The 13,659-nt window shown below is 40.6% G+C and overlaps 1 protein-coding gene across 1 annotated transcript in view; it reads right to left on the minus strand.

The window, feature by feature from the left end:
* Nucleotides 1–13,659, minus strand: part of CUNHXorf56 (chromosome unknown CXorf56 homolog) — a 35,648-nt gene that overhangs the window by 13,437 nt on the left and 8,552 nt on the right. The window contains exon 2 of the mRNA XM_036271185.1: nucleotides 5,860–5,977. Within this exon, the coding sequence (XP_036127078.1) occupies nucleotides 5,860–5,954 (95 nt within the window). The 5' untranslated portion in view covers nucleotides 5,955–5,977. The remainder of the gene's footprint in view (nucleotides 1–5,859; nucleotides 5,978–13,659) is intronic.

A 13,659-nucleotide genomic window follows, 5' to 3' on the forward strand; every position in this document is an offset into this window, starting at 1 on the left:
TTAAAAAATAAAAATAAAATAAAATTTTTAAAAAAGTGATTAAGCCCTGGCCGGTTTGGCTCAGAGGGCATCAGCCAGCGGACCTAAGGGTCTCAGGTTTGATTCCCAGTCAAGAGCATGTACCTGTGTTGCAGGTTTGATCCCTGGCCCCGGTCAGGGTCGTGCAGGAGGCAATCAACTGATGTGTCTCTCTCACATCAATGTTTCTCTCTCTCTCTCTCTCCCCCCTCCCTCCCTTCTAAAAAAATCAATGGAAAAATATCCTCAGGCGAGGATTAACAACAACAAAAAAAAGTGATTAATATGAGCTGGATATTTAGACTACTTGACCTTGTTGTCTTTCCTACTCTTTTTTTATTTAAAATTTTTTCTTTATTGATTTTAGAGAGAGACGAAGGAAAAGGGAGAGAGAGACAGAAACATCGATGAGCGAGAACATCGAATGGCTGCCTCCTGCATGCCCCCAACTGGGATTGGGCCCACAACCTGGGCATGTGTCCTGACTGGGAATCAAGCAGGCGACCTCTTGGTGCATGGGTCAACGCTCAGCCACTGAGCCACACCAGCCGGGCTGTCTTTCCTACTTTTAATCTCTATGTAATAGGGAAGGTGGAAAACTAAACAAAAAATTGTCCTTGGTTGTGGCAGACAGCCTCTAAGATAGCCCTCAATGATCCCTGCTCCTTGGTATTGATATCTTTGTACAGTCCCCTCCCACCATGAATAGGGTTGACCTGTGTCACCAACAGGACACTGCAGAAATGATAGCATGGGACTTCTGAGTCTTGGACATAAAAGACATTGTGGTTTCTGCCTTGCTCTCTCTTGGATTACTCACACTGTGGGAAGTCAGCTGCCATATCACAAGAATACTCAAGCAGCCTATGGAAGATCCCTGTTGTGAAGAACTGAGGCTTTTCCCCAACAGTTAACACTCAGCTGACAGCCACGTAAGTGGAACCTCCAGCACCAGTCAAAACTTCAAATGACTGCTCCCGGAGTCAGTCTCTTAACCACAGCCTCGTGAGGGACAAGAACCACCCAGCTAAGCTGCTCCTGAATTCCTGACCCACAGAACCTATACAAGATGATAAATGTTTGGCAGTTGTTTAAAAAAAAATCAAGGGCATACCAGGGAGATGAGGATGAACAGGCAGGCCAAGGCCAGATCATAGAGAGCCTTCAGGCTTTTAGATTTTATCCTGTTAACCAGGATTTTTTTTTTTATCCTCACCCAAGGACATTTTTTGCATTTATGTTCAGATAGAGCGGGAGGGAGAGAGGGGTGAACAGAGAAAGAGAAACATTGATGTGAGAGAGGCACATCGACTGGTTGCCCCTCATGACCCCAACCGGGGCCGGGGATGAACTGCAACTGAGGTACGTGCCCTTAGCAGGAACTGAACCCGGGACTCTCTGGTCCACAGGCCAATGCTCTAACTGCTGAGCCAAACCAGCCAGGGCCTAACCAGGATTTTAAAAAATTGTACTCCTCGATCACCTCTAAATGAAATCAGATAGGGGAAGGAAAGAAGTCCTTAATGGGTTGGGTTCAAATCTTCCCCAATCAGAGCAGCTTCCTGCTTATTTATATTTCTGAGTAAGAGTTTCATTTGAAGAAAGGATTCATTGTCTAAAAATGTTTGAAAGGCACTGCTGTAGGTCATGAAGAGTCACTGAAAGATCTGAAGAAGGAGATTGACATAATGTACATTCAGGCAGGAGAGTAAAACTAAAGGCAAAAGGCCAGGTAAAAGGCACTTCAACAGCCCAAGCAAGTGATGTTGGGTACCGGAACGATGGCAGTGTAGCAGGGCTGAACATGAAGGGGCAGCCACAAGAAAGCTTAGAAGGTAGAACTGACAGTACATGGTGAGTGAGTGGATGTGTGCAGGGGACTGTGGGGATAGGGATGGATGAGAGGAAGAGAGGATAAGTTCCCAGATTTCTGGTGTAGGCCACTGCATGAATGATGATGTCATGGTAAGAGAAGGAAAAAGAAGAAATTGTGTTTGTCTGATGGTTAGAGAGACCTGACTGCACTGGCTTCAACACAAGACTTTGTTCTCATGTAAAAGAGGTCTGGAGGAAGGTGGCTCCTGGCAATTGTTGAGACCCAAGAATAGCATGGCAAAAGCTCTGAAATTCTTGTGACCTGTCCTTTCCAGTCCCAGGATGGCTGCTGGTGCTTCAATTATCAAGTCTGTTTTCCAAAAAAAACAGGAAGAAATAAGAAGAGTAAAAAAGATTTTCCTTGGAAGCCCCACCCAACAACTTCTACTTCCACCCCTTTTACTTGGCAAAAGCTAAGTCACATTCAGAATCTCAGAGTTTTCTTTGGGAATGGAGGGGCTGGAATATGTACCCTAACTACAGACACTAGTATATAGGTGACTATAAAAGAAGATTTGGAATGGTGCTGAGTGAACCAATCTGCAGTATTTTCCACATTAGAGAAATGATGGGTTTGGCCTTAGTCACACTGGATCTGAGGTAGAACATCAGGTGAGGAGGTAGAATAGGCAGATATACAATACTGGGCACAGGAGAAAAACTAAGATCTAGATTTTGAGAGTCCTCAGTGTATAAGTGTAACTGATGCCACAAAAGGTGGTGAGAATGTCTAAGGACAGTATAGAGAGAGAGGGGAGAAAATCAAGGTCAGAGCCCTGGGGAAACACTAACATTTAAGGGGCAGGCAGAATAATCCAGAAGACAAAGAAAGACAAAGAAGTAGAAAGAGAATCACAAGAGCAACTTCACAGTAATCAAGGAAGGAGATAGCATCAAGGGAGGCATGGGGAACAAAGATACAAACAGAAACTCACTCACTGATTTGCAACTGGGAGAGTGGTAGATGCGGGTGAGAGGACTAGGGAACAGCAGTGTCAAAGAAGGGGTACTTTAGAATGGAGAGACTTGGAGGTGGAAAGTGCTGGGTTCCGCGGCCTGTATTGGGCAGACTGCTGCCTTTTCAGTAACTGGTGTGCCCACACTCACTGGCTATATAAGAGGTGGGGTAAGGAGCAGACAGAAATTCCACCCTGGCCTATTGGGGAGCACACTAGACTGGCCATGATGAGCAGAACTATGTCAACCAAGGGGGAAATATACCCTGTCTTATTGGTAAACACTAACAACTCTGCAGCCCAACAGAATCACTTGGCCAGAGGCCACAGGCCTTGGCAGTACCCAACACTAAGGCTGGGCCTGAAGCTGGATCACTTCCAGGATAAGGCTTATTGGATTCCATGGTCTCTACTTCAGCCTAGGGCCATGTGTTTTCTGGCCTAGAACTGAGGGCATCTGCCTTATAGTGTCATAGGAGTCTGTGACCTAGTTGTGTTATTAGATTACTTTCTGTATTTACTGAATAATATATATTTTTAATATGTAATATATAATACTATTATATAGTATTATGTGTAATTATATTATATATGTAATGTTATAAAATATATAATTAATAATTTACTGATCCTGAAGATAGTTAATAATTTTCAAAATCAGAAACCTAAATAAAGAATAATGGAGGGAGAAAAAGCACAAGAGAATGGATGAGCTTTTGATAGGACATGTTATTTACAACCCTTTCTAAGTACCATAATGAAGTGTTTCCCCAATATTTCCTGGAAGGCCTCCTTTTGTGACAATCATAAGTTTTATTATAATTTGGGCCCCTGGTTGTATCTTGTATATGACTAAAATTTTTTTCAACTGCACAATTCTGGTTGTCACAATGGCGCTCGATGCTTGATTTGCTACCGAATGTCACCTAGCTGTGGTTTCTAATATTTGTCATTAGTGTGGGCTGATAACAGTTTGGTTTCTTAAATAAACATAGCTAGATATCAGCCGTAGTTTTTTTCTAGTTCAACACTAGAATATAAGCTCCATAAGGGCAGGGTTCTTTGCATGTTTACTGGTTGTACAAAGTTGGATAGTGTCCCTTAAAAGTAATGTCCTTCTAGAAACCTGAGAATGTGGCCTTATTTGAAAAGAGGGTTGTTGCAGATATAATTAGTTAAGAAGAGGTCATGTAGATAAGTAGAACATGCCCTTAATCCAATGTGACTGGTGTCCTTATAAAAAGAAGAGAAGAAACACAGGGACAGAGACACAGAGAGGCCATATGATGATGTAAACAGAGATGAGAGCGATGCATCTACAAGCCAAGAAATGAGAAGGATGGCTATCAAACACCAGAATCTAGGAAGGGGCAAGTAAGGATCCTCCCCTAGAACCTTCCATTTGAGCATGACTCTATTGACACCTTAATTTCAAACTTCTAGCCTCCAGAACTGTGAGACAATCTCTGTTGTTTTAAGCCATCCAGTTTAGCAAAGTAATATACTAGGATATCCCAGGTTTCTAGGGCAGTACCTGGAACATGGTAAAAGATCGATAAATAAAGTATTTGCTGAATGAATGGATAGACTTTAATTCCCTAGGATTGACTTCTCCGGGTCATCTGGTACCTATTGATGACCACCCCCCACCCCCACCCTGCACACACTTCCTAAAACTCTGTCCTCTCCTGTTTTCCACATCACCAGGTTCTCCTGATTCTGTTCCAATCACTATGTCTGCTTTTTAAATGTCAATGTTTCCCAGGATTGTATCTTCATTCTTCTCTTATTCTTGCTCCACAATCTTTCTATGTCATTTTATCCCTTCCCAGGTTTCAATTCCCCATATATACCAAGGACTCCCAAATCTAAGTGAGATCTAACCATGTCACTCCTCTGCTTTAAAAAAGGAGATGATTATTGCCTACAGATAAGTTCCAAACTTGTCCACTTCACCACTTTATTGTCCTCACCCGTCGGAGGCATGAATCCCTTCCTATAGAATGACCTGTGCTCTAGCCACAAAGGACTACTCAAATTTCCCAAGCACACAAATGTGATGTTTTTATTTATTTTTTAATTTTTGTTACAGATGTTTCTCCTTTCCCACCCACCCCCAATTGACACCCTCCTCTCCATCCCCCTCCCAAGCACTGTTGTCTATGACCATTGGTTATGCATACATGCATATAAATTCAGTGGCTTATCTCTTCCCTCCCACCCTGACCCCCTCTTCTGAGGTTTGTCAGTCTGTATCCTAATTCTATGTCTCTGGGTCTATTTTGTTCATCAGCTTGTTTTGTTCATTATATTCCACAAATAAGTAAGATCATGTGATGTTTGTCTTTCTCTGATTGGCTTGTTTCACTTAGGATAATATTCTCCAGGTCCCTCCATGTCGTCTGAAAGGATAATGCTTCCATATTCCCTCCATCTGGAATGCTCCTCATTCCCCTCATTTACTTTGTAAAATCCTAGTTCAAGGCCAAACACAAACACCACCACCTATTTCTACCTTTCCTGACCACCATTCAGGCAGGATGAGCTGCTCCTATGTTTTCCCACAGCCTTTTGTTCACCACACCAGTATTTTATCATATCACAATAGGCAGCCTGTTCCCTCACTGAGCCATGAGCTCTTTAATGGTAAAGATGGTACTTTATTCATCTTCACAAACATAGTCCCTAGATCAGTGCCTGCACATAGTATGGTACAAGAGATTACAGGTTGTGAACTCATTCTAGTTGCAATAAAACACACACACACACACACACACACACACACACACACACATTACAGCTCTCAAATGGCAATAGAATCACATCTCAGCACCATTTCAACAAAACACAATAAAGCTACTGCTGCATTAACAGAAGTTACATATCTACCACAAACATCAATGTATTGGACCCAAAAGACCTGTTCAACACTAGATGGGGTATTTATAGTCCTCAGAACTACACCTCAACACAATAAGGAAATCCTAGACAGAGAACATTGACCTCTTACCTGCGAAGATACATAGTCTCCTCGTCTTCTGTGTTACAAAATTTGTGGGCATGTTTGGCAGCATCAATCACGCGAGACCGATCCCGGGGCCTCATGGGCAATTTCTCCAACTGGCAGTCTGAAGTAATGAAGAAATATTTGATCACTAGAGTCACTGAAAAATACCTTGAAGCAATCAGAAGTTTTCAGTGTAATTTTTACTATAATTACTATGCTTATTAAAGCCTATTATTGAATTTTCCAACTTAAAATGGCTTGGTGTCAGGAGACTTGGATTGCAGTCCCAGTACTATTACTACCCTGGTGATCTTCAGCAAATCCTATTTTCTTTTGGGGGTCTTTCACTTTATTTGAAGGATGAATAGAGTATATTATCTCAAAAGTCCTTCCCAGCACTACAATTCAAGTTTTCTGAGTATTTCTGTGATTCATGTCACAGTACACTTGGTTTGTGTTATAGTGCATTAGAATCAGAAGAAATAATCAAGCATACTCCAATGCCTATGAGGAAGGCACTGGGAAAAGTGGATAAGGAGAGCGAGTAGGTGGTAAGCTATATATAGTATGCAAATAACCCATTCCAGTTAGAGAAACTTCAATACGAAAACACACAGGAAATAAATTAGGTACAGTTATAAAGCAGATGGAAAACTGACATAATGCCAATTAAGTACTTAAAAGATCACAGAGAAGTCAAGTGATAAGACTGATTTGAGATTAACAGAGGAGGTGGAGAGGGGAGTTAGAGATCACCAGGCAGTTTGTACAAGAGCTCATTGCTCTTCATATCGACCTGTTGAAGTAGACATTTAGTATTCCTAGTTTAAAGATAAGGGAATTGAGGCTTAGAAAGGGTAAGAGATCTGCCACACATTTAATAAGAAGCAGAATAAAAATTCAGACCAAATTCTAGGTGACCAAAAGTAAATTCATTTATTCCATAAATATGCGAGGGTCCTCTATGTACCAGGCACAGTTCCAACACTGTGCTAGGGGTTCAGCAAAGAGCAAAGCAGACAAAGTATCTGACCTGATGAAGTTTACAGTCTAGGAGGATGCAGAAAACTTAAAAATAATAATTATATAATGTGATTTTGGATAAGTGCTAATAAAAAACTTAGGCAGAATATTAAGAGGAGGAACAGTGATCTCAGACAGCAATAAGTGCTACCAAGAAAAATCAAGCAGGGTAAGAGGACAAAGAATGACAGGGATGCTATTTTATATAAGGTAGCTAGGGAAGAGTTGTCTAAGAAAGGACATTTTAGCAGAGACCTGAATGAAGTAAGAAAGCACTGAAGGAAGAGTGGTGGAGGAAAATGAAGTACCAATCCCAAAGGCCCTTCCTGGGGAGGCACAGGAAGGTTGAGCATCAACCCATGCACCAAGAGGTCGCCGGTTTGACTCCTGGTCAGGGCATATGCACAGGTTGTGAGCCTGATCCCCAGTGGGGGGCATGCAGTCGATGTTCTTGCTCATTGATGTTTCGATCTCTGTCTCCCTTACTCTCTCTCTAAAAAATTAATAAAAACATATTTTAAATAAATAAAGCAAAGAATTGGGGTTATAGCTGGAGGAGAAGGTAGCATCAAGGAAGGGTTTTATTTTCATTTCAGATAAGAGCTATTACTACCAGGAGGGCTACAACCTGAGGCTCATTAAGTAACTGAGACTAATAGACTGCAGTCAAAAGCTATAGCAAAAATGAATCTTTCCTTGGCCTGTGTATCTACCCAGGAGAGTAAGACTACACATTGGTATTTAACATGGGCCCTCCCACACTAATCCAAAACCACAAATGGAATCACAAACACTGGAACACCAACACCCACTGGGAAAATTTGGCAGGCTCCAAAACCCACAGAGACACTCAAAATGGTGAAACAAATAAACAAATCCCAAATGAAAGAACAATAGAATTCTATAGAAGAAGGGATAAATGAAATGGAATTAAGCAAGTTATCAGAGGTAGAGTTCAGAGTAATGCTTATGAGGAAACTCAACAGCATGAGTAAAGATATGGAAATAATGAAATTCAACCAACTGAAAAGGAAAAACCCCAAGCAGAAATGAAGACTGACATAGAAGAAATATAGAACACATTGGAAGGAATAACCAGCAGATTACAGGAAGCCGAGGATTGTGTCAGTGAATTAGAAGAGAGGGTAGAAAAATTCACCCAATCAGAGAACCAAAATGAAAAAGCAGGAGGACAGCTTGAGAGAACTGTGGGACAACATGTTACAAAACAACATCCACAACATGAAACATAACATCCACATCACAGGAGTTCCAGAAGAAAATGAGCAAGGGTTAGAGAATATATTTTAAGAAACAGTGACAGAATACTTCCTTAACGTGGTGAAGGAAAAAGGCATGCAAGTTCAAGAAGCACAGAGAGCCCCCAAGTAAGAAGAACCCAAAGAGGCCCACACCAAAACACATCATAATTAAAATGCCAAAAATTAAAGACAAAGAGAGAATCTTAAAGGCAGTAAGAGATAAGCAACAGATCACCTACAAAGGAACCCCTATTAGGCTATCAGCTGATTTCTCAACAGAAACACTAAAGGTCAGCAAGAAATGGCATGAAGTATTCAAGGTAATGAAAAACAAGGATCTGAATCCAAGGCTACTCTATCCAAAAAAGCTATCATTCAAAACAGAAGGTAGAGTCCTGACCGGTTTGGCTCAGTGGTTATAGTGTTGGCCCGTGGACCAGAGAGACCAGGGTTCAGTTGCTGCTAAGGGCACGTACCTCAGTTGCAGTTTGTCCCCAGCCCCAGAAGTGGTTGGGTGGGTGGTGACCAGTTGATGTGCCTCTCTCTCTTCCTCCCGCTCTCCTTCCCGCTCTATCTTAAGATAAATGCAAAAAATGTCCTTGGGTGAGGATAAAAAAAAAAAATAGAAGGCGAAATAAAGAGCTACCCAGACAAAAAAAAAAAAAAAAAAAAAGACTAAGGGAATATATTAGCAACAAACCAGCACTGCAAGAAATGTTAAAATCACTACTGTAATAAGCAGAAGAAACAGGAAGAGAAACATAACCCTAATAAAAAAAAATGGCAATAAATAAGTACATATCAGTAATAACCTTAAATGTAAATGGTTTGAATGCTCCGATAAAAAGACACAGAGTAGCTGAATGGATAAGAAACCATGACTCATATATATGTTGTTTACAAGAGACCCACTCACAACAAAATATTCACATAGGTTGAAAGTGAAGGGATGGAAAAATTTTTCCCAAGCAAATAGAAAGGAAAAAAAAAAAGCTGGGGTAACAGTACTCATATCTGATAAAATAGACTTCAAAATGAAGGCCATAACTAGAGACAAAGAAGGCCACTTCATAATATTGAAAGGATCTATCCAACAAGAGGATATAACCATGGTAAACATATATGCACCCAATATAAGAACACCACAATATAATAAAAAACTTATGGATGGCTTCGAAGGTGAAATTGACTGCAATACAATAACAGCAGGGGACTTCAACATCCTGGTGACATCACTGGATAGATCCTCTAGACAAAAAATTAACAAGGAAGCAGAGACTCTAAATGAAGCACTAGACCAAATGGATTTAATAGATATCTACTGAGAATTACACCCCAAAACTACAGAATTCACATTCTTCACAAGTGCACATGGGACATTCTCAAAGATAGACCACATGTTAGGACACAAACTAAGTCGCCACAAGTTCAAGGAGACTGAAATTATATCAAGCATCTTCTCACATCACAACAGCATGAAACTAGAAATTAATCACAATAAAAACACTCAAAAACCTTCAAACACATAGAAGCTAAATAGCATGTTATTAAAAAATGAATGGGATACTAAGGAGATCAAGGAAGAAATTTAAAACTTCCTGGAAACCAATGAAAATGAACACACAACACAAAAATCTGTGGGACACAGCAAAAACAGTCCTGAGAGGGAAGTTCATAGCACTACAGGCCTACCTCAAGAAACAAGAAAAATTTCTAACTCTACAACTTAAAGAACTAGAAAGTAAACAAACAGAAAAACCCAGAGCAAGTAGAGGGAAAGAAACAGTAAAGGTCAGAGCAGCAATAAATGTCATAGAGACTAAATAAAAATAATTCAAAAGATCAATGAAACAAAGAGCTGATTCTTTGAAAGGATAAACAAGATTGATGAACCCTTAGCCAGACTCACCAAGAAACAAAGAGGAACAAAATAAACAAAATCAGAAAGGAAAGCGGAAAGATAAGAACTGACACCACAGAAATACAAAGGACTGTTAAAAAATATTATGAACAGCCCTGGCCAGTTTGGCTCAGCGGTTAGAGCATCAGCCTGCGGTCCAGAGAGACCTGGGTTCGGTTCCCGCTAAGGGCGCGTACCTCGGTTGCAGTTTGTCCCTGGCCCTGGTTGGTCATGTGGATGGCGGCCACTCGATGTGTCCCTTTCATGTCGATGTTTCTCTCTCTCTCGTCCTCTCTCTCCCTCCCACTCTGTCTGAACAAAGGATGGAAAAATGTCCTCAGGTGAGGATAAAAAAAAAATACTATGAACAATTATATGCCAACAAGTTGGACAATCTAGGTGAAATGGACTAATTTCTAAAATCACACAACCTCCCAAAACTGAACTGGTAAGAGAAAGAAAACTTGAACAGACCAATAAAAACTTAGGAAACTGAAGATGTAATCGATAAACAACTGCAAACAAAAGCCTGGGCCTGGACGACTTCACGGGGGGGATTCACCGAGAATTCAAAGAAAAACTAACAGCCATTCTCCTCAAACTATTCCCAAAAAATGCCAGAAGGAAGACTTCTGAACACTTTTTATGAGGCCAGCAAAATCCTAATTCCCAAACCAGATAAAGACACCACAAAGAAGGAAAACTACAGGCCAATATCCCTGATGAACATAGATGCCAAAATCCTTAACAAAATATTAGCAAATTGAATCCAGCAATACATGAAAAAAAATTGTTCACCATGATCAAGTGAGATTCATCCCAGGGATGCAAGGCTGGCACAATATTCACAAATCAATAAATGTGACAGACCACATAAACAAAATGAAATATAAAAACCATATGATCATATCAATAGATGCTAAAAAACCATTTCACAAAATCCAGCACCCATATCTGATAAAAACACTCAGCAATGTGGGAATAGAGGGATCATATCTCAACATAATAAAGGCCAAATATGAAAAACCTACAGCCAACATCATACTCAATGTGCAAAAACTAAACGCATTTCCCTTAAGAACAGGAACAAGATAGGGATGACCACTTTCACCACTCTTATTTAACTTAGTACTGGAAGTCTTAGCCACAGCAATCAGACATGAAGAAAAAATAAAGAGGATCCAAATAGGAAAATAGGAAATGAAACTGTCATTATATGCCAACAACACGATATTATACATAGAAAACCCTAAAGATTCCATCAAAAATCTACTACATTTAATAAATAAATTTGACAAAGTAGTAAGATACAAAATTAACATCCAGATATTGATGGCATTCTTATACACCAATAATGAACACTCAGAAAGGGAAACAAACAAAAATCCCATTTACCATTGCAACAAAAATAAATAAAATACCTAGAAATAAACTTAACCAAGCAAGTAAAAGACCTGTTCTCAGAAAACTACAGATCACTGAAAAAAGAAATAGAGGAAGATATAAAAAAGTGGAAACATATACCATGTTCATGGATCAAAAAAATCAACATCATTAAAATGTCCATACTACCCAAAGCAATCTACAGATTCAATGCAATCCCTATTCAAGTATCAACAGCATATTTCACAGATCTAGAACAAATACTCCAAAAGATTATATGGAACCAAAAACCACGAATAGCCACAGCAATTTTGAAAAAGAACAAAGTAGTCAAAGTAGGAAGGATCACAATACCAGCTATCAAGTTATACTACAAAGCCATCATAATCAAAACAGACTGCTACTGGCACAAGAACAGACATATAGATCAATGGAACAAAACAGAGAACCCAAATATTGACCCAAGACAGTATGCACAATTAATATCGGACAAAGGAGGCAAGAGCATACAATGGAGAAAAGACAGTCTCTTCAATAAATGGTTCTGGGAAAATTGAACACCTATATGCAAAAAAACGAAACTAGACCACAAACTTACACCATACACAAGAATAAACTCAAAATGGATAAAAGACTTAAATGTAATCTGTGAAACCATAAAATTCCTAGAAGAAAATATAGGCAGAAAAATCTCAGACATCGTATGTAGTGGAATTTTCACTGATACATCACCTAAAGCAAGAGAAACAAAGGAAAAAATTAATAAATGGGACTACATCAAACTTAAAAATTCTGCATAGCAAAAGAAACCAGAATCAAAATGAAACGGGAACCCACTCTCTGGGAGAATATATTTGCCAAAAATACACTGGATAAGGGTTAACATCCAAAATATACAGAGTACTCACTCAACTCAACAAAAGGCAAACAATCCAATTAAAAAATGGTAGAGGACCTGCATAAACACTTCTCCAAGCAGAACATACAAATGGCCAAAAGACATATAAAAAAATGCTCAACATCTCTAATCATCAGAGAGATGCAAATTAAAATGACTATGAGGTATCACCTCACACCTGCCAGAATGGCTGCCATCAACAAATCATCAAAAAAGTGCCGGTGAGGATGTGGAGAAAAGAGGATACTAGTACACTTCTGGTGGGAATGCAAACTGGTGCAGCCACTATGGAAAACAATTTGGTGCTTCCTCAAAAAATTAAAAATAGAACTTCCATTTGACCCAGTGATCCCAATTCTAGGAATATACCCTAGGAAGCCTGAAATACCAGTCAGAAGAAATATATGTATCCCTATGTTCATAGCAGCGCTATTTACAATAGCTAAGATCTGGAAACAGCCCAAGTGCCCATCAGTAGATGGGTGGATTAAAAAGCTGTGGAATATACATACATACAATGGAATACTATGCAGCTATAAGAGAGATGCAATCTCTTACCCTTTGAAATGATTGGAGGATCAGGCAGCAGCACTCCCCAGCACCCAGCGGGGGGACCTGGGACTCCACAAGGACAGTGCAGTCCAGTAGCTCACAAGTGTGGTGGGAAGCCACAGCCCAAGAGAGATTGTTGCAATCCAGCTGCCTGCCCAAGGGAACTACAGGGTGCAGGGGCACCAGAAAGGCCTGTGCCACCCAGCAGGGACTGTGCAATCCAGTTACCTGCGGGTCCCGAGGGGTACTGAAGCACCACAGAGGCCCCTGCAACCCATCAGGGACTGTGCCATCCAATTACACATGCGACCCAGAAGGGACAGAGTCATCCAATAACCCGCAGGACTTGTAGGGTGCTGAAGCACCAAAGAGGTCTGTGCCACCCAGCAGGGACTGCATGATCTAGTTACCCACAGGGCCTGTGGGGAAAAGCAGCAACCCCCCTCGTAGATTCAGCCTTTCCCAGGTGAGGCAAAGAAATAAAAATTGAGGCTCATTAACAACCAGCATTTATTCCACCCACCGAAAATCCTCTTAGGCAGAACACCAGGACAACATGCCAAGGCACTGAGTAACTGAGACTACTAGCCATCACGAAAAAGCTAGAGGATAACGGAACCTTTCCTGGGCTTGCAAATCTACCCAGGAAAGTAATATGTGACAGTGGTGTTTAACGTGGGCCCACCCAGGCTCATCCAAACCAAGTAGAGGGAGCCACAAACGGCAGAACACCACCACCCACAGGGAAAATTTGGCATGCTCCAAAACCCACTAAGATAGCCAAA

The sequence above is a fragment of the Molossus molossus genome, unplaced genomic scaffold (genome assembly GCF_014108415.1).
Source record: "Molossus molossus isolate mMolMol1 unplaced genomic scaffold, mMolMol1.p scaffold_m16_p_2, whole genome shotgun sequence".
In the NCBI taxonomy this organism is placed as follows: Eukaryota; Metazoa; Chordata; class Mammalia; order Chiroptera; family Molossidae; genus Molossus; species Molossus molossus.